General features: G+C 38.8%; 1 protein-coding gene across 1 annotated transcript in view; it reads left to right on the top strand.

Moving 5' to 3' along the window:
• Nucleotides 1-22,006, top strand: part of LOC136865972 (serine-rich adhesin for platelets) — a 211,432-nt gene that overhangs the window by 109,841 nt on the left and 79,585 nt on the right. The window contains exon 7 of the mRNA XM_067142550.2: nt 13,452-13,579. Within this exon, the coding sequence (XP_066998651.2) occupies nt 13,452-13,579 (128 nt within the window). The remainder of the gene's footprint in view (nt 1-13,451; nt 13,580-22,006) is intronic.

The following is a 22,006-nucleotide window of genomic DNA, read 5'->3' as shown; positions in this document are numbered from 1 at the left end:
GCTACTGTAAAAGCCGTCGCGCTCTCATTTGCTACTAATCACAAACCTATTTCATACCTAACATAGTGATACTACGCGCAAGGAAAAGCAACCCATGGTGTTCCCCGCGTGGTGGTACTAATCACGAGTAGTTTCATGGTTCTAATTTGATCATCCCTTGGTCGCCCCTTTTAGTCACCTCTTACGACAGGCAGGGGATACTGTGGGTGTATTCTTCGTCTGCGTCCCCCACCCACAGAGGGTGGATCTCTCGTTACTAGTGCTGCTGCTGCCTAGTTGATCTTGGGTTGGGGTTTTCACTTACAAATCATGTAATGTCAGGAAGGGTATCTGACTATAAAACTCTGGCTAAAATAAGCCAGGATGACTGGTGATTCCAGAAGTAAGATAAACTGAAGAAAGTTTAACTTATATACTTAGAAATTGAATTGTTAAAAGGGCGTAAGTCCATTAAGTCTGGTTCTGAGAAAACTGAGAATAAGTGTTTGTATCCTGCGTTATTGCATTACAGAAGCAAAAATCTCTTGTGATAAGTTTGTCTACTTCTGACCGACCTATATAACTCCAAAAATTTAGTATAAAGTTTATTTTTTATACATTTTGTTATGTTTAAAATGCATTGATTTAAGTCCTTTTAGCAATTTATTCAGTTTTGCTATTGCATTTGCATTTAAAAAGTGTGGTTCTTTGAAAATTAGCCTTTATTTGGGATATTTTTTTCAAAATGGCGCCCGGTAATGACGACGTAGTGTTTTATTCTCCGAGTAAATTAACCGTAAAATGTGACGAAAAGTGCGGAAAATGTCGAAAATTAGTGAAAAATGGAAAGTTGTGTGATTCATGTGATCGATGGTGGCATTATAAGTGCGGAAATTGCCCTAGAGACGTAAAAGCTAATGAAAATGTTGACTGGATTTGTGAGCAGTGTGTTCGGAATGTTGTTGTTGGGGACGGCGTTGACGAAGCACCGAAAACAGTCGATGAGGAATATAAAAGTGCATTAGAAATTATAAACATTCTAAAAAAGGACAATGAGACTCTTAAAGTTGAAAATCAAGAGTTAAAAGAAAGACTGCGATCGCTAGAATTTGGGACTGACCATTCTTCGAGTGATACAAGTAACAAACTCGAGCACGTGGTGTCAAGTAGTTCGTGGATGGCCGGCTAAGAAGAAATCTACAACTGAATTTCCGGAAATAAACATTAGAAATAGGTTTTCTGCCCTAAATAATTTAATCCTGGAAGAAAGTGATCGCGCGTGTGAAACCAAATCATCGCGATCCGTTGCCGTGCCGAGTTTAAAATTTAGGCCTAGAATTCAGATTCAAGACCCAGTTAGGCCTAAATCAGCGAAGGTAGCTGTGTTTGGTGATAGCCAAGGAAGGGGAATTGCGGGAGTGATTAACGACGAGAATATAGCAGCAACCGGAGAAATATATCCAGGAGCTTCTATCAGCAGTGTTGTGGAAAACGTAGAAGCAGCAACTAGGAACTTCGGGAGCGGCGATGCAGTGCTTATCATCGGTGGGACGAACGACGTAGCTCGCGACGACGCCAAGAATGTAAGATCACAACTTAAACATACACTAGGGAAGCTGACCCACACTAACGTTTTTGTAGTGAACGTGCCCCACAGGCATGATTTGAGTAGAGACTCGTGTGTGAACATTGAAGTGGACAAGGTCAATACAGATATTGTTAAAATTTGTAAACATTTTTGGAATACTCAGGTTATTGAATGCAGCAGTTTTGAGAGATACTGTTATACAAAACATGGCCTCCATCTAAACAATTCAGGTAAACGAAAGATAGCAAATATTGTTCTAGATTTTATTAAGATATGTACTGTAAAACAGGCAACTCCCTTGAGTTATAATACTGACCAGGAAAACTAGTAGAAAGAGCCAGCTGTACTTCAGGCTGGCTCAGTCAACTAGAAAAAGAAACTCAGGATAGTAAGGAATTTCAAGTTACCCAATTGCAACAGTCAAGTTTTAGGGAGGAAGGGGGTCTGAGATTGCTCTTGGTAAACTGTCAAAGTGTAGTAAATAAACAATTAAAATTCGGTACATTGATGGCATCTTATGAGACTGATGTGGTGATAGGAGTGGAATCGTGGTTGAAAGAAGGGGTGGGTAATAGAGAAGTATTTCCAGAAGGGTACACAGTCTATCGTAGAGACCGAGGAGATAAAAAGGGAGGGAGTATGTTTATTCTGGTGAAGGAAACTTACTGTTCACATGAATGGTTTACCGATGAAAGGGATGAAATATTAGGGATAAAATTAGTTTGTGATAATATGAAGGAGGTGGGAATTATAGGAACATACAGGCCTGGAAGAGAGGAAAGAGACATGGAAATCTTTGAAAAAATAATAGATTATACTCATAAAAACAATAATAATGATATGGTAATAATTGGGGGAGATCTAAATTTGCCTGAAGTTGAATGGAAAGGAGCTGCAAGTGAAGCCCATGAACAGAAACTGGCAAATAAGTTAATTTGGGAGGGAGGATTTACACAAGTAATACAAGAACCGACTCGTCTCAATAACATACTAGATGTATTCTTGGTTAAACCATGGGAAATTGTTGATAAAACTGAGGTAATTGAAGGAATAGGAGACCTTAAGGCTGTAATAATGGATGTAGGACTCGTACCAAAAAGGCTTAATAAGAGGGTTACACAAGACAAGAAATTGTACAGAAAAACTAAAGTTGATGAATTTGGGACTTACCTTAAATCACAATTCAGTTGTTGGATAAGTGAAGGGAGTAACGTGGATACACTTTGGGCTAAATTTAAAGGAATTATTTGGGAAGGAGAGAAGAGATTTGTACCTGTTAAGAAGGGTAAAATGACCTCAGACCCTGTTTATTATACAAGGGAAATAAGAAAATTAAAAAGAAAATGTAGAATAGTAAACAGGAAAATCAAAGAGGGTAGGGAGAGTAGAGAAACTAGAAAACAGCTAATGAGGGAACTGAATAGAGTGAAAAAGGAAGCAAAAGAGAATTATATGAATGTCATACTTCAAGAGGGTAATGACCACAAAGGGAAATGGAAAAAGCTGTATTCATATATCAGGAATCAAAAAGGAAAAGGAGTCCAAATTCCTACAATGGTGGGAGAAGGGGGTGAACACTATTTAACAGATACTGAGAAAGCAAACCTATTTAGTAGGGAATTTAGAGATTCAGTCGATGATTGTCAAGAGTTGGAAACCGAAACAGAAGATAGAGAGGGAGAGAGACAGAGGGAAACAAAAAGCTTCTCATTCACAAACGAAGATATTTTCAGAGAAATCCAACTGCTTCAGCAAGGAAAAGCTGCAGGAAGTGATCAAATTACTGGGGAGGTATTAAAGACAATGGGGTGGTACATAGTGCCTTATTTAAAATTTCTCTTTGACTATGTCATAAATAATAGTGTAATACCAAAGGAATGGAAGGAATCTATAATAATACCAATTTATAAAGGAAAGGGTGATAAAAGGAAACCAGAGAACTACAGACCAATCAGCCTGACCAGTATAGTTTGTAAAATTCTGGAGAGTTTAATATCGAAGTACATCAGAGGGATATGTGATGATAAAAATTGGTTCATGAGGAGCCAGTATGGATTTAGAAAGAAATTTTCTTGTGAGGCACAACTGGTGGGATTTCAGCAGGACATATCAGATCAGTTGGATTCAGGAGGTCAGTTAGATTGCATAGCCATAGATCTTTCCAAAGCCTTTGATAGAGTGGAACATGGAATATTATTAAAGAAATTGGAGGGAATAGGATTGGACGTAAGGGTTACACGTTGGATAAAAGCATTTCTAAATTCAAGGGTTCAGAAAGTCAAAGTAGGAAATAATGTATCGCAGGAAGAGAAAGTTTGGAAGGGAATTGCACAGGGTATATAATCGGTCCGTTACTTTTCTTAATATACGCAAATGATTTAGGGAACAATATAACATCAAAAATAAGATTGTATGCAGATGACATAATTGTTTATAGAGAAATAAACAACATTGAGGATTGTTCAGAATTACAAAGGGACCTTGAAAGTATCCAACAATGGGTTGAAGAAAATAATATGAAGGTTAATGGAGGCAAATCAACTGTTACAACTTTTACAAACAGGAGCTTTAAAACTGAATTTGAAAATACTTTGGATGAGGTAGTTATCCCAAAAGATGGCAAGTGCAAATACTTAGGTGTGAGATTTGAAAGTAATTTGCACTGGAAGGGTCATATTGATGACATTGTTGGGAAAGCATACAGATCATTACATGTCATAATGAGGCTACTTAAAGGATGCAACAAAGAATTAAAAGAAAAAAGTTACTTGAGTATGGTTCGTCCATTATTGGAATACGCAAACAGTGTTTGGGATCCTCACCAAGAATACCTAATAAAAGAAATAGACAGTGTGCAGAGGAAAGCAGCAAGATTTGTAACAGGGGATTTCAGGAGAAAGAGTAGTGTATCAGAAATGTTAAAGGAACTTGGGTGGGAAACTTTAAGTAAGAGAAGGGAGAAAACTAGACTTACAGGATTATATAGAGCCTATACAGAAGAAGCAGCATGGGGAGATATCCGTGAGAGGTTTCAGTTGGAAAATAATTATATCGGCAGAACTGACCACAAATATAAAATTAGAAGGAATTTTAGCAGAAGCGATTGGGGTAAATTTTCATTCATTGGAAAGGGTGTGAAGGAGTGGAACAGTTTACCAGGGGTAGTGTTTGATCCTTTTCCAAAATCTGTACAGATATTCAAGAAGAGAATAAACAGCAACAGAGAAAATAAATGAAGTGTTAGAGGGCATTCGACCGGTGCAGGTTATTGTAAATAAAAAAATGTGTGGGAATAAATTAATTCCATCCCCTGGTCTAAGGAGTTTGGACAGCCAAAGTAGGGGACTGCCTGTAGGGGTGAAGTACAGTGGGGACTTCGAGGGCCCTGGGACCGCTACGGTAGCTGTGAAGGCCCTTCAGGAACTCTGAAAAGTGGTGGCAAAAGGGGCTCTGGTTAAGACGCAGCAGGTCGTTATGCTACTTAGGATCCAGAACGGGTAAAAAAAAAAAAAAGTAAATAAATAAATAAATGCAATGTAAATATTAATGTTATACCAGTTTTATAGTATCATTTGAAGCAATTCCACATACTGTATATCAGTTGACTATATTTGTAAGTAGTACAGGAGATATTATAATTAGAATTTTGTAAACAATATAAATTTATTAAGGATGAGCTGTGTGTTTAATAGAAAACATTGTTAGCGTAAATTGTATAATATTGTATTATAGGAAAAATTTTCTTCTCTTGTTAATTTAATATTTAGTGCTTGACAATAATGTATTTTAGTGTACCATTTGCCACCGAGGTAGACACCTCATTTGCAAATAAAGAGATTTTGATTTGATTTGATATTAAACAAAGTATTTATTGGTAGTTGTATTATATAGGTCTAATGCATTTACATTAATAGAAACACATTCAGTCTATGAAAATTTAAAAAAAAAAAAAAAATTCTTTTTGAAAGTATGAAGTTTATCTAAGCCAACAAGTATTTACATTATCACATACTAATACTGAAATATCACTAGAAGAGATAGAAAAAAAAATCAAGAAATATTTACATTAGGCAATTCTCCTTAATATCAATACAGAATGTTTTACTGTTAGGGGAGAGAGGGACAATGGGACGCGTCGGGTAATGGGACACACCCCTCTAAATCCCCTCCCCTGGTAGCAAGCATTCTATAATCTGCTTCAATCTAATGGGGAGTCACCATAAAGTTGATGCGAACCGAATGTCAGCCTGAGTTGCATATGTTTCTTGTGCTGTGAAGAAATATTTGTTTTGTTACATCATCTTACATGAGAAGATTTGAATTTATATTAAGGTACGTACTAAACTTTCCAATTTTTCCTCGAAAGTCTTCAGTTTTCTGAATGTGAAATGCAATATCTTTTGATACACACGTGATTTCCATTCTTCCTTCATCGGTTATAAAATGGCAGCGGGGGAAGGTGTGAATGTGTCTAAAGGGGTGATCGTACACACTCTGCGTCTCATTACCCCTTCAGTGCGTATAATTCTGTTCTCACCTTCTTCACTTGGCTAGGCTATTTTATGGCATGATGATGATTGAACTATGTCGTGTTGCATATGAATTTGCGGACAGAAACAATCTTTCTAACAATTTTAACAACATTACTAAATTATCTGGCAAGGACTGGGTGCAAGGTTTCTTAACAAGAAACCCAGAACTCAGTCTGCGGAAGCATGAAGCAACCAGCATAAGCAGAATTTTATCATTTAAGCAGAAGTTGACAGACTTTATCATAATCTCTTGACTGTCAGTGAAAAACATAAGTTTCCTCCGTCACGTATTTCTAACGTTGACGAAACCAGCACTTCGACTGTCCAGAAGCCACCTCCAATAATTGCCTGCAAAAGCAAGTAAGGACAGCGACCAGATTAGAATGAGGATGAAATAGTACTCTGTTTCGGCATGAGTCCCATGTTTATACTGTATATCCTGGTGTGAGGATGTCCACTGCAATAACACGTGGAGGCCCTCCAGGAAGCATTTACGTGTGCTCCAAGTCAGGATGGACGAATGAGGACTTGTTCCTGACGTGGCTCAAGCATTTCACTGCACACACGCAATCATCAGTGAAGAATCCAATTATTCTTTTCGAGTCACACATCACTTTCCTCCTTTAATTTTTGAAAGGAAAACCGAATTGTTGTGGTATCAATTCCTCTTCTATCCCTATCAGATCATTAACATTTTGTGCAAAAACACAAAGGTCCAGGCCTAAGCAGCGCTCTGAAATTTTGACAGCCACACGCAGAAAATCGGTATTAGAGGAGTTGGAAAAGAGAGAGAAACGAATATACATATTGTCAAGAAGACTCGAGTTACAAATGCACGAAAATGAAGAAGACAAGGAAGGTACTTTTTCAAGAAAACAACAGTTCGTCAGATGAAATATGTGATGATGAACTTTGTCAAGATGATGATAATGAAGATTACACAGAAGAAGTGGTGTCTGGGTTGCCACAGAGGAATACCACCAACGATATTTGTCTCTTCTGTGGTGAAAGAAGTACATGCGTCCCATTGCACCACATGGGTGGGTAATGATACGCAAATACAATTTCTATATTTTGATAGAAGACTCGGGAACTTTACTACTTGTGTACTTGTATTTCACACTCCATATTCCTAACTATATTTCTTATCATACTGAAGTATCATACGCTAAATAAATAAATTGTAGACATTTTTGATCCAACATAGTATCTTATATAGGTATTTTGCCTTACATGCGTGCAATTGCCCCTCTCTCCCCTACCCTCTTTATTCTTTTAAAACTGGCCATTAAAACCCTGGTTAGTGTGGCAGGTAGGGTTTATATTATTATTATTGTTATTATTATTATTATTATTATTATTATTATTATTATTATTATTATTGGTAATCATTACTCTAGAAAGCTGACGCTTCTTGTGGCTCTACATATTAAAAATGCTTTCAACTCGGCAAGATGGAGTGATATTTTGGAAGCTCTACAAGAAACTTTCAAGCTACCGGAATATCTCATGTATATACTGCGAGACTATTTGAAAGACCGTACATTGTTATATGGCGTGGAAGATGGTCAAAGAAGAAAACGGCTCACAGCTGTTGCAGCGCAAGGCTCAATTCTCGGACCACACCTTTGGAATATCATGTATGATGATTTGTTACGGCTGGAGATGCCAGAAGATGTAAAACTTGTGGGTTATGCTGATGAGGTGGCTGCTGTGATAGTAACCGGTAACCTAGAGCTGGCTCAATTTAAATTGAATCAGGTGATGTGCCGTGTCAAAGAATGGATGATAAATCACAAGTTAGAACTTGCAGATCATAAAACACAAATTGTCCTCCTGACGAGGAAAAGGATTAATACTGTTGTACCGATGCAGATTGGGCAGATAGCCATCGAAACAACTAGGAGCACAAAATATCTTGGTGTAACGCTTGATACTAAGCTTACATATTGGGACCACATCCAACGGGTAACAGATAAGGCAGCGAAAACCATGACTGCACTGAGTAGACTCGTGGGAAATATCAAGGGGCCGAAATCTAGTAAAAGGCGGCTTCTCATATCGACTGTTCAATCGATACTGCAATACGGTTCATAAATTTGGGCTGAATCGTTAAAAATTGTGAAATATCGGACAAGAATTGCGGCTGTACAACGGAGAGCAGCTTTGCGAATTGCTTGCGCATATCTCACAGTATCAGAACCTGCGATTCTAGTAGTAGCAGCAGTAGCTCCTATTGACTTGTTGGCCTTTGAAAGACACGAAATTTGGCTCACACAAAAAGAGGTGGGAAGGAAAAGGACAAAGGCTTTTTCTCTTAGTCGCAGAATGCAACGATGGCAAACAAGATGTGAAGATGATTCTAGAGGGAAATGGACGAAAAGACTGATACCTTCTCTGGGCGTATGGGTTGGCCGAAATCATGGTGAAGTGAACTACTATCTCTCACAGTTCTTGACAGGTCATGGATACTTCCAAAAATTTCTTCATAGGCTAGGGCTAGCAACTAGTCCGGTGTGCATATACTGCGGTGATATCAAGACGTATTACATACTTTCTTTGTGTGTGTTCATTGGCTGCCACAAAGAAGATGCTTAGAAGTTATGCAGGGAGAATTGACGCCAGAAGTGTCAGTAATGCTACGAAGTCAAGAATCTTGGGACCAGGTGGCAGTCTACGTAGAAAATATTCTGCACCAGAAGAAGAAGGACCTGAACGATTATGACAGACAGTAAAGCAGAAGAAGGAAGATGATCCATCCTGAGGTAATGCGAGAGCGGTTTCCGGGGCGGAGATAAACGTCGTGGGAAAAGGGAGTGTGGTTTTTAGTGGGTAAGAATCTCCACACACTTGTTGAGTGTGGACCTCACAAGCGTCTTATGAAAGATTTTCTACACTCCCTCGCAAAAAGAAAATATTATTATTATTATTATTATTATTATTATTATTATTATTATTATTATTATTATTATTATTATTATTATTATTATTATTATTATTATTGCCAGGCTGAGTGGCTCAGACGGTTAAGGCGCTGGTCTTCTGACCCCAACTTGGTAGGTTCGATCCTGGCTCAGTCCGGTGGTATTTGAAGGTGCTCAAATACGTCAGCCTCGTGTCTGTAGATTTACTGGCACGTAAAAGAACTTCTGCGGGACTAAATTCCGGCACCTCGGCGTCTCCGAAAACCGTAAAAGAGTAGTTAGTGGGACATAAAACAACAACAACATTATTATTATTATTATTATTATTATTATTATTATTATTATTATTATTATTATTATTATTATTATTATTATTATTATTATTATTATTTGTATCAATTTAGGAAGGCTCGGCTTGTGCTGGTAACATAATGGGCTGACTCGGCCTAAGCAAGGAGTCACCCTCTTGATTATGAAACTACAGGTACATATATGTACAAATATTTACAACAGAAATAATTACAACATATACATTTATACAATAAATACAAACAACTTCAGACTTCTTATGTCCCCGTTTTGGGAATCTGTTCTTCAGTATTACTGGAACTGCGGCTTAGAACTTCATGCTGTTTGGCGTGAGTCAGAGGAAAAGTCGTTCCTAGGAACTTTCTCACAATGTGGCAAGTGCTCAGGAGGGTGGCTTTCTGTAATTCTACGTATGTTTGATGATGCAGGTTTAATGCGGCCAGAGAGCTGTGCAAGCATTTTGGAATAACACCGGTACATGATATTACTATTGGAACTGTGGTGACTGACTCTAGTTTCCACAGGCGTTGTATTTCAATTGCCAGTTCTGTGTATTTTGATATCTTTGTGGCTATTGTTGTTTGCAGATTGGAGGTATTTGGACAAGCAATTTCTATAAGGGATGCGGATCTTTTTGATTTATCGATCAGAATAATATCTGGCCTATTGTTGCTGAGCGTGACATCGGTTATGACTTCTCGGTCCCATAGTAGTTTATATGAAGAGTTTCGAGAATGGGTGGAGGTGTATATTTCCAATATGCAGTTGATGACTGAAGAAATCCACATTTTACAGAAAGTTTCAGGTGAATGATTTTTGCTACCTGATCATGTCGGTGCTTATAATCGGTGTTGGCCAAGTGTGGGCAACCAGAGATGACGTGCTGTATGCTCTCTGTAGTTCTGGAACAGCGGCGGCAGTTGTCTGAGACAACTGTTGGATCCTTCATGATAAATCTACGGTAGTTCCGTGTAGCAATTACTTGATCTTGGATGGCCAGAACAAATCCTTCTGTTTCTGGGAAAAGACCGGAGTAGGTCAGCCAAGCGTGCGACGCAGGTTTGTCGATATGAGGCTGATCCAGTTCATGGGGGTATTTACCGTGAAGAGGTTTTTGCTTCCACATGGCCATATTCATCTCTTTTGTAGGTGGGGTAGAAACAGGCATTTCTGGCTGACAGATTGAGAGGTGTATAGTTTATATCAGCTCTGCAAACAGCATGATGAAGACACGATATATCAGCTCTTGAGTGGAAATAGTCTCTTAGATTTAGGATGGTGCATATGGTACTGGGTGAATGAAACTGCTGTTTTCGTTTGTAACTGCTGAAGTTCTGTTTGGGTCCATTTTATGATACCAAAGGTGTATGTGAGCAGTGGTACGGCGTACGTATTGACTACTTTGGTAAGATGTTTAGCTGTCAGTTTTGATGATAGTACCTTGTTGAGACGTGTTATATATTGCTGCGTGACATTTCTCTTGATGTCGGCATGTTTCATACGAGTGCTCTGTTGAAAACCGAGGTATTTGTACATTTCTTCTTCCTCTAGCTGTTGTATGGATTCGTCGCTTAAACTCAAAGGTGTCCCTTGTGCTGAGTAGGATCCTCTGATGACAGTTTGGGTTCTGCATTTGTTCAATCCAAACCACATGCCTATATCTGAAGAAAACGTCTTTGTAATTGAGAAGAGATGTTGGAGATGGGGTTTGGTAGAGGCATACAGCTTAATGTCATCCATATAGAGTAGGTGGCTGATTTTGAATAGCTCTTCTCGCTTATCCTTAATGCTAAATCCATACCCACTTGTGTTCAGTAGGTAGGATAGTGGATTTAATGCCATGCAGAACCATAATGGACTCAGTGAGTCCCCTTGGAAGATCCCTCGTCGTATTGGTATGGGTCTTGTTGTAACAGTGCAGTTTCTTAGAGAAACTTCTTCTTCTTATTGTTGTTGTTGTTGTTATTATTATTATTATTATTATTGTTATTATTATTATTATTATTATTATTATTATTATTATTATTATTATTATTATTATTATTATTATTATTATTATTATTATTATTATTATTATTATTATTGTTATGAAAATACCAGGGCACTAGGGGATGAAGAGGAATTGCCAACTTCGGATGAACAAAACAGATGTATTCAAACACAAGCTACAAGTAGTTAGGAATGGTACAGCAAGAAAATATTGGAAGATCAGTACACATTTCACAATAGATTTTACAGATATCAGTTACATAAATATGACTTGGATTTTATCCAAATAGAATAAACAAAGGTACATGAAATAACAGAGGTGTTTCCCAACCAACTGTACAACGAGTAAAGAAATATTAGGGAAATAGGAAAACAATTGAATAGGAGAGTGAACCAAAGGACAACATTTTAAATAACGAAGTCCAGGCATAACATAAGACATAACCTGAATAGAAAAGTGTGCTATGGCAAATGACAAGTTCTAGAAAACACCAGTTACCAGTCCAGAAGTTGAATATAAAAGATCTTCAAAGTAGAAAAATATTTAAAGCACAGAAGTAAGAACATTTTCCAAGTGTATTGACAAACTAATGTTCGTCTTCACATAAATTCCAACGGCGTATAGGAATTAGAGATACACTTCTCTCTTATAGATAATGACCGAGTGCCACTACATGAAAACATAGTGATGTGAAGTTTTCAAATGAGAAGTTTTACAATACCTCATGGTCAAATAATAAAGTCCCATATTGAGGTTTACAGCAGCATAACAAAAGATGTTTCCCCCTCTCTCCAACAGCTGATGAGCGCCTCAAAGTAGTAAGCAAAGAGTGCTTCTTATATAGGCCAGCTGGAGAAGGGAGGTATGAGGGAAATCATGACACGCGGCACGAGAAACGCAGAGAACAGCCATGAAGAGTGTATAGTCAGTGATGTCATCCAGCTTTTGACACAGGTAATCGACTGACAATAGTCCCATAGCTGTGGCAGTGTGTAGATGTCAAACATCAGAAAATGACGAATGTGGCGGAGATGATTTGACAGTGTTACAATAGCATAATCAATCCTCATCATCCTCATCCTTCAAACCATCCACATTGTTACATTTTAGAATATATAAAAATCGTCTTCCTCCTTATCCTGCAGAATGTATGGTAGGAGCTGCTCAATATCTTTCAACTTTTTAGTGTGGATGAAAAAAGAACACTCAGGGTAGGCCAAGTTATGTGGAAGCGTAATGTCTCCTACACCTGGCTGAATTAGCTTAAATGTGTGTTTCACAAAACTCTCAATATAGGGAGAAACAACAACACATCCAGGACCAAAGAACAACATTTTAAATTACTAAGTCCAGGCATAACATAAGACTTAACTTGAATAGAAAAGTGTGCTATGGCAAATGACAAGTTCTAGAAAACACCAGTTACTAGTCCAGAAGTTTTAGCACTCCATGAAAGAACTGACTACCCCAAATAAGTTTGAGATTGTCCTGGATTTAATGCCTTTAACGCTAAAGGTTGTGTATAACCCACGGAACAGACTCATATAAGTGAAAACTGCCAAAATTTGGATTTACGCTCTTCTGGCAATTCACGATTCGATTCTTGGTTACATATTGTAGGCACTTCGTTTTAATGAATGTGAAACAGTTCTGTTGCTTGTGGACCAGGTGAAGTATAAGAGTGTTCGTTCAACTTAAGGCTCCTATTCAATATCATTGGTTGACAGTTGCAGTTTTCAGGATACCAGTACTGTTAATAAGGCTCTTCCATTCTCCTCTATTCATGAATTTCTTGTTATTCATGTGTTCTTTTATGGTTGATAAATCTATCAAGATGAGATTTGCATTTCTGACCACTTTCTGATACCACCAGACTGAGCCAGGATCAAATCTGCCAACTTAGGCTCAGAAGGCCAGCACTCTTCTGTCTGAGCTTCTCAGCCCAGCAGCTTACTTCACCTCATGTTGGTTAATTATGGCCCATTATTCTGTCAAGTGTGGTGATGATAATGTTGAAGTGAGGAGTGTCTAAAGTCAGCAGTACTCAGGAGGTTGTGGATAACTTGACCTTCATTTGAACTAAGTGGACAGGACTCATTCCTCACTCATATATTTTCTTCTTTTTGTAGGAATGGCCGTTATTATACCGTCGAAGATGATAAGAAACTGCTTGAGTACATAACCACCAAAGGACGGCATCACCAAACAAATGGAGTCAAGTTGTGGAAGATGATGGAGCTAAGAAATGTTTTACCAGGTGAGTCTGTTGGTTATAAATCTGGTAGAATGTCCCATTATACATAAAGACTGGATGGGAACTTAGATCACTCTCTAGCTCAGTTCATCTGAAATACCATAGATTTAAAAATATCATGCCTGGCTCAGTGGCTATTTGGTTAGCATACTAGCCTTTGGTCCAAAGGGTCCTGGGTTTGATTCCCAGCCAGCTTGGGAACTTTAACCTTCATTGGTTATTTCCTCTGGCTCTGGAGCTGGGTGTTTGTGTCATCTTCAGCATTAGATTTCGTCCTATGTAGGGCCCCATCTTCATAGATGCGCACGTCACTCATGGGCATCAACTGGAAAGACCTGCACCAGGCCTCTTCTGAGATCACACATTACTATTCCCTTGAATTCAAATATAATTTTGTCAAGAATAAAATTGTATGCATTTTCTGGAAACATTGGAAGAATTGCCTAATGGTGCAGTTAAATAAACACAGATAATGATGGAAATAATAACAACTAATTTTTATTTCTTTATTCAAAAACAAACAATGTCTGTGTTACATATAAGGTGACCATGGAGGTCCAGGATGATGAAAGAAAAATATAAGAACCCATTTATGAGACAATTTCTATCTGAGTATATGACATATATAAAAACTTACATGTTATTATACAAATTATTGTTCAACATATGAACAGAATCTTTCAAGTTAATGTAGATGCTTCCTAGTCCACAGAAAGAATGTCCCACAAACACCAAAGAGGAGATCCACTACCCCCATGTTTAATCAGTTGCATTTTATCTCTCTCTTAAGTGAGGAATCTGTGGGAGATGCCCGCTCCTCATCATCAACCTCTATAGTCGGCTGAATGTCCTTTCCAAACCAATTTTTGGGTTGTGAATCACAGCTTTCTTTAAGGGCCTATTAAATACTACATTATCAGCTCATTTTATTGCTCATTTATCAGTTCATCTATTTAATCAATCAATACTGATCCGCGTTTGGGGCAGTCGCCCAGATGGCAGATTCCCTATCTGTTGTTTTCCTACCCTTTTCTTAAATGATTTCAATGACATTGGAAATTTATTGAACATCTCTCTTGGTAAGTTATTCCCTACCTACCCTACCTTGACCATAAAGTGGTAAAAAAAAAAAAAAAAAAAAGGAGTATGGCTTTTAGTGCCGGGAGTGTCCGAGGAAATGTTCGGCTCGCCAGGTGCAGGTCTTTTGATTCGACTCCTGTAGGCGACCTGTGTGTTGCGATGAGGATGAAATGATGGTGAAGACAACACATACACCCAGCCCCGGTGCCAGCGAAATAACCAATGATGGTTATAATTTCCGCCCCTTTTGGGAATCGAACCCGGGACCCCTGTGACCAAAGGCCGGCACGCTAACCATTTAGCCATGGAGCCAGACTCCATAAAGTGGTGTGGCTATGTCAACAGAACCTCAAGAGTAGTGCTGGAACGGAAAGTGATCAGAACAAGAATCAGGAGTTTCCTCTATTAAGCTTATTCCTTTAGCAAAGTTCAGTTAGCCCATCTTCTTCAGTTCTCGCAGCACTATGTGGAATCTACAACTATTATTATTATTATTATTATTATTATTATTATTATTATTATTATTATTATTATTATTATTATTATTATTATTGTTGTTGTTGTTGTTGCATGATAGAAAGATGGATGAATATGTGTGCTTCTTATGATGTATTTGTATGTAATTAATGATATGTGACACTAGAATCTGAGCTAGAATATTCTTCTAGTACCCGTAGTATTAATTTACAGCTTTATCAAATCATTTCATTGGCTTGTAGACAAATTTATTGTAAATAAGTGTTTGATCAGTCAGGATTATAGGTTAAAAGTTGCTTTCAAAGAATATACAACATCAAAGACAGGATCTCTCGCCACGGCGGTTCAATAACGGCCAGTTAGATTCCATTCTTGCATGATGGAGGCAGAAGTTCAGAGAGACCCAGTAGAGTTCTCTCTCTCTGTCAGAATAGCAGTGGAAACGTAGTTGAATGCGCCAACTTTGGAACACAGGAAATGATAATGGACCTACAGTGTAAGGAGGAGGAACATCTTGAGATCGCTAGGGCATTGGTGAAAAGCATTCGGCTATTCCGCTTAAGAACTTAAGATGGAAATACAGAATGGCTTACGGAAATTGGAGGAAGCTCTCGATGCTGGAGCGGCATGCAGGACATCCTGGAAGAGAGCTAGGGAAAATCTAAAACAGGAACAAACAACGGTAGAGGTGAGCGAATTGCCTTCGACACTATTAGTGACATGATAAAGATATTGATTCCCGTAGGGAACCTGAAATAGTTGTTCTGAATGAGTAAATTTATAATACCAATATAGTTGGTCCCTTATTGGACATTATAAATTTTCCAGCTAACTCATTCCTGGTTGCCAGTGTTTCGTCCGAGTGTGCTAAGTTGGGCTCATCAGTTGGTAAGTAGCTCACCTATCAAGACGCATGACTAGTGCATACCATGGAGGCCACTGCGTAGGCTACTTGGAGCCACCGGCAGTGACAATGCATTATGAGAGACTTTGGTCTCATTTTCAAAAATTGATGCCTGCCTGCCATCAGATGATAAAGATGTTGATTCCCATATGGAACCTGAAATACTTGTTCTGAGTGAGTAAATTTATAATACCAATATAGTTGGTCATTGGACATTTTAAATTTTCCAGCTAACTCATTCCTGGTTGCCAGCGTTTCGCCCCAGTGTGCTAAGTGGGGCTCATCAGTTTGTAAATAGCACACCTACCAAGACACATAGCTAGTGCATACCGTAGACGTCACTGCATACGCTAAATGGAGCCACCGGCAGTGACAATGAATTATGAGAGACTTTGGTCTCATTTTCAAAAATTGATGCCTGCCTGGCCATCAGAAGATGTTGATTCAACGCAGTGGTTATTAAAATGAGTAAAGTTGACAAATGGTTGAAAATGGCTAAGGAAGTGGATGATGACCCATGGTTTTTTGTTTTTGTTGCAAATTGCTATTTTGCTTTACATCGCACCGACACAGATAGGTCTTATGGTGATGATCCATGGGGTTTAGAAGACAAGATAGTTATGAAGAAACTTGGAAGTTTCTCAAATTCGATCATGGACTCAAACGCAGTGAAGGATATTGTAGGTACATTATTCCTAGATCATCCTGTGAGGTCTGATGATGATGATGATGATGATCTCATAGATGACATACAAATTTTTACATCAGAAGAATTGACGAAAGCGATTAACTCCTTGAGAAATAAAAAGGCTCGGGACCAGATGGTATTCCAGTAGAGATACTAAAGCTGATAACAGGTTTTTGCCCATATCTGCTGCTGAAAATGTACAATAGCTGCCCGCTATCGGGGGTGTTTAGTGTTCGCTGGAAAACAGCTCAACTGGTTTTAATAAGCATAGGGAAATCTGGGTGCTATAGACCTTTATGTATGCTGGATACTGCTGGGAAAGGATTAGAGAAACTTCTGCAGCCAAGAATACTTTCAGCAGTTCAACTAGCTAGGGACCTCTTTGATCGTCAACATATGGTTATTGATGAGGACATTCGACAATTGATGCAGTGTTGGAAGTGTTGAATACAGCCAAAAGTGCACAAATGGGTAATTATCGTTCTTGTGACTCTGGATGTCGAGAACGCTTTCAACTCCGTAAGGTGGAATGACATGTTGGAAGCGCTTCAAGAAACTTTCAGACTACCAGAGTATCTCATGCGCATAATGAGAAATTATTTGAAAGATTGTACTCTTAGTATATCACACAGAAGATGGGCAGAGAGTGAAAAGGTTCACAGCTGGTACAGCACAAGAGTCCATCCTTGGCCCAAATCTGTGGAACATGGGTATGATGGGTTGTTGAGGTTAGAGATGTCGGAAGACACGACGCTAGTGGGCTATGCTGATGATATTGCTGTTTTGATAGTAGCTCAAAATTTGGAGCTTGCTCAGTTTAAGCTAAATCAAGTGATGTGACGGGTGAAAGATCTAATGGCGAATCACAGATTATCATTGGCAGATCATAAAACAGAGATAAGTTCTCTTGACAAGAAAAAGGATCGCGACCGTTATTCCAATGTATATTGGACAAACAGTAATCGAAACATCTAGAAGTTTAAAGTACCTCGGTGTGACACTTTATACCAAACTTACATTTTGGGATCATATCAAACGGGTGACGTATATGGCGGTGAAAACAACTATTGCGCTGAGTAGATTAATGAGCAACGTCAAAGGTCCAAAGTCTAGCAAACAATGACTTCTGATGTCGATAGTTCACTCGACACTTTTGTATGGTGCTAAAGTGTGGGCTGAATTTCTGAAGTTTGAAAAATACTGGCGAAGGATAGCTGCAGTACAGCGGAGATCAGCTTTGTGTATTACAAGCGCATATCGCACAGTATCCAAACCTGCGATTCTTATGGTAGCAGCAGTAGCATCGATTCATTTACTTGCCTTAGAGAGACAGGAAGTCTGGCAAACTCAAGGGGAGCTCGGAAAGAAGCGCGTTAAAGAGCTAGCTTATAGCCAACGAATGGAATGATGGCAGCAAAGATGGGAGGAAGATCCTCGAGGAAAATGGACTAAGTGGCTGATACCATGTTTAGCTGATTGGGTTGCACAAGCTGATGGTGAGGTTAACTTTTATCTTACGCAGCTCTGACGGGACACAGATACTTAAGGAAATTTCTACACAGAGTAGGTAGAGCGAGTGATTTGGCGTGTATTTATTGTAATGATATTGACAATGTACTTCACAAATTTTTTGTATGTTATCATTGGTCAACATAGAGAAGACGTTTAGAAGCTGAGCAAGGAAAATTGATGCCAGAAACTATTGTGCAGGTGAGGCTACGAAACCAAGAATCTTGGGATCAGGTAGCAGTATATGTAGAAGACATCCTGCATCAGAAAAGAGGGATTTGAATGCTCATGAATGCCAGTAAAGGAGTAAAGAAAGAAGAAATCTGAGAAATCAGCACGACACCGCCCTGAAGTAATGTGAGAGCAGTTCCGGGGCTGAGATATACGTCGTGGGAAAAGGGAGTGTGGGTTTTAGTGAGTAGGAATCTCTAATTGCCTTTGTGATTATAATAATTAATTATAATACAGTAAAACCTGTCTTAACGGACACCTCTCATCGGCGGACACCCCTCATTGGCGGACAATTTTCTAGGTCCGTAATTAAAAACCATGTTGTGTATGAGTAATTTACCCGTCTTATACGGACACCCTTTATTACGGACACGGACACACCATAGCCACGAGAAACTCCAATTAAACCTCTCCTAACGGACACTTTCTTTTTCAAAAAAATTCTGTATTTGTGTCCTGTACAGTATGTATTCGCTTACTTTTTGCACAGCCGGTACTTCCAAGAATCACAGACACCGTAACTTTTGATCCTGGCTGTACACATTCTTGGAAGGCAACACTATGCTACGCTATCACTTCCGGAAGTTGTGTGATCTGACATGCTCGACAGCCCTGGAATTCGTACCTTCACTGTCAGGTTGCTTTTCATTGACTCGTGGACTTTTGATGTGTTCAATTTTACGTTAGTAAGTGTGTGTAAACATGGCCCCGAGGAAAGTTATTAACTTTAAAAGAAAAGGTAGGCATAATAGACTATCATAAACGTGAGAAGTGTGGTGTGCGTAAACTGTCAGAAGTGTTTAAGATTGGAAAGACACAGGCAGCTGAAATTGTGAAAAAGCAAGAGGAACTAGTGAAAGAATGGCATTTAAATGGCAACGAACAGCGCATTAAACTGTTTCAAAGTGGTAGTGGAGCTCTCATTGACAAGGCAACGCTAGAGTGGTTCGCTAAAGTAAGAAGTCAGAATGTCCCTGTGTCAGGACCAATGATACAAGCAAAAGCGTTAGAATTCGTGACAGAATTAGGTATTGGAGATTTAAAAGCCTCGAATGGCTGGCTAGAAAGATTCACAAAGCGACATGGTATCAACTTCAGAGTGATTTGCGGAGAATCATCCAGTGTTAATATGGAGATTGTTGACAACTGGCAAGAAAAAATACCTTCAATCATAGACGGGTATGCTCCGGAAAATATTTTGAATGCCGATGAAACTGGATTATTTTTCCGTGCTTTACCCGACAAAACTTTGTGTTTCAAAGGAAATCGTTGTACTGGTGGAAAAGTTGCGAAAGAACGTCTTACTGTCTTTTTATGTGCAAGTGTGAGTGGAGAACGGGAGGAGCCCCTTGTGATAGGAAAAGCTGCAAAACCAAGGTGTTTTAAAAATATGGACATTACGAAGTTTGGCATTGAATGGAAAGCGAATAGGAAAGCATGGATGACCAGAGAAATAATGACAGAGTGGCTAGGACAATTGGACAGAAAAATGATACGCCAGGGGCGAAAAGTGTTATTATTCCTCGATAATGCAGCATTGCATCCGGATACAATTAAGTTGCAAAATGTGAAGATCGTCTTTCTCCCACCAAATGTAACATCAGTTTCTCAGTCACTTGACCAAGGAGTGATCCAGAACTTCAAGGTTATGTACAGACAGTTAGTGATGAAGCACGGGAATGAAGTAACCCTTCAAACACTGACAATGGGGCTGAATGTTCTCCAAGCAATTTCATGGATAACCAGTGCATGGAAAAACGTCACGGCCTCAACAATTCGTAACTGCTTTCTGAAAGCTGGGTTTCCCGTTAGTGGTGGACATCCCGAAATAGAATCAGATACCCTTCCTGACAGCATGGCAACAACACAAGAGTTGATTAATGCAGCAGGTTACAGTGTACAAGTGAACACCTATATCGAAATTGATTCAGATATTCCAACAGAGTGTGAGAGTGGAGACACGAAAACGATTCTTCAGTCAATCCAAGGGAAGAGGGACAAAAATGAAGATTCTGACGAAAGCGGGAGTGAAGATGATGCTAATGACGACTTTGAAGAAAATACGGAAATGAATGTGCTGCCAATAGCCTCGTACAGTGAGGCTCTCGGCATTGTTAAGCGACTGAAAGAATTTTATTGTAAACAAAACGATGAAAAAGGTGTAAATTTGACCCAGGATTTAATTGCACATAGTGAAAACATCATTGCTAAACCGAAATGGACAAAACAAACGAACATTAAGGATTTTTTCAGGTGCTAATGTTTTATTGTACTGTGCTAGATATTGCTACATCTACATACTGATTTGACGTTTCAAAAACTCATACGTTCTTTTTAATTTTAAAATGTGAACGGTAATAGTGTACAGTGTGCTCAATAGAGGTTTCCATAGAAGTGTTTTTGTCTCTTTAATACAGTGCATCGCAGCTGCAGCAGCCCATCTACAACTTTCTCATGTGAGTACAGTGCAGTATATTGTACAATACTGTATACAGTATACAATTAAAGGTACATTTGCGAGAATTGTTAACACATACTATACATGGGTTATTGTGTTCCAACTTATGTTTAATGGTACCGGTTTCATAACCTCTCACGGGCGGACACCCCTTCATAACGGACATTTTTTTCGGTCCCGAAGGTGTCCGTTATAGGGAGGTTTTACTGTAATAATAATAATAATAATAATAATAGTAATAATAATAATAATAATAATAATAATATCATCATCTCGGGCAGCATCTCTACCTCAGGTTGGGGGGCGGCTACCAAAGGCATATGTTTTCCAGGTTAGTAGGGGCAGCCAAATACAAATAAGGCAGTTCTTTGTCAGCGAGCCTTCCTATTTATCACTGTGATGGATGCCATAATAAAAACTAAAAAGGTAAGGAGCAGCAGGACTTGCAAGCTTTCATCTTTGCAGGCGACGTGGTGATGTGTGGTGAAACTGAAAATGATGTGGAAGAAAAGCTGCAGAAATGGAGTCAAGAGTTTAAGAGATACTGGTATTATTTAAATACCAACAATGCTAAGGCAGTGGTGATGAAGTTACAGAGGGGAGATGACAAACCACAAATCAGAATAAATGACACCAAACTGGACAGTGTTTCAACATTCAAGTACTTGGGTAGTATAGTAGCAAAAGACAACTTTGCAAAATATGAGATGGACATTCGAATTAGCAAGGCAACTCAATTTTACCACCAAGTAAGACAACTGCTTTGGGATAAACAAGTACCATTGAAAGCTAAGATGACATTATATGAACTGTGTTATAAACCTATTCTCACGTATAGCTTGGAAACTACCATGTTAACGAGACAAAACAACTCAAAACTCTAAGCTGCAGAAATGAAGTTCCTACACTTCATGATACAGAAGACCAGGAAGACAAGTGTCTGAGAGGAGGTGGAAATAGGAGACTCCCTGCTACATAGGATCCAGAAAGCAAAACTGAATTGGTTTGGCCATGTAGGAAGGATGAGTGCAAGCATGACTGCAAGAAGAGATGTAAAAGGAAAAAGATCAATGGGCAGACTCA

Source organism: Anabrus simplex, chromosome 3 (assembly GCF_040414725.1).
Source record: "Anabrus simplex isolate iqAnaSimp1 chromosome 3, ASM4041472v1, whole genome shotgun sequence".
NCBI classification, from domain to species: Eukaryota; Metazoa; Arthropoda; class Insecta; order Orthoptera; family Tettigoniidae; genus Anabrus; species Anabrus simplex.
Note: the sequence above shows the minus strand (reverse complement) of the source record. Positions and strands in the feature narration are given on the sequence as shown.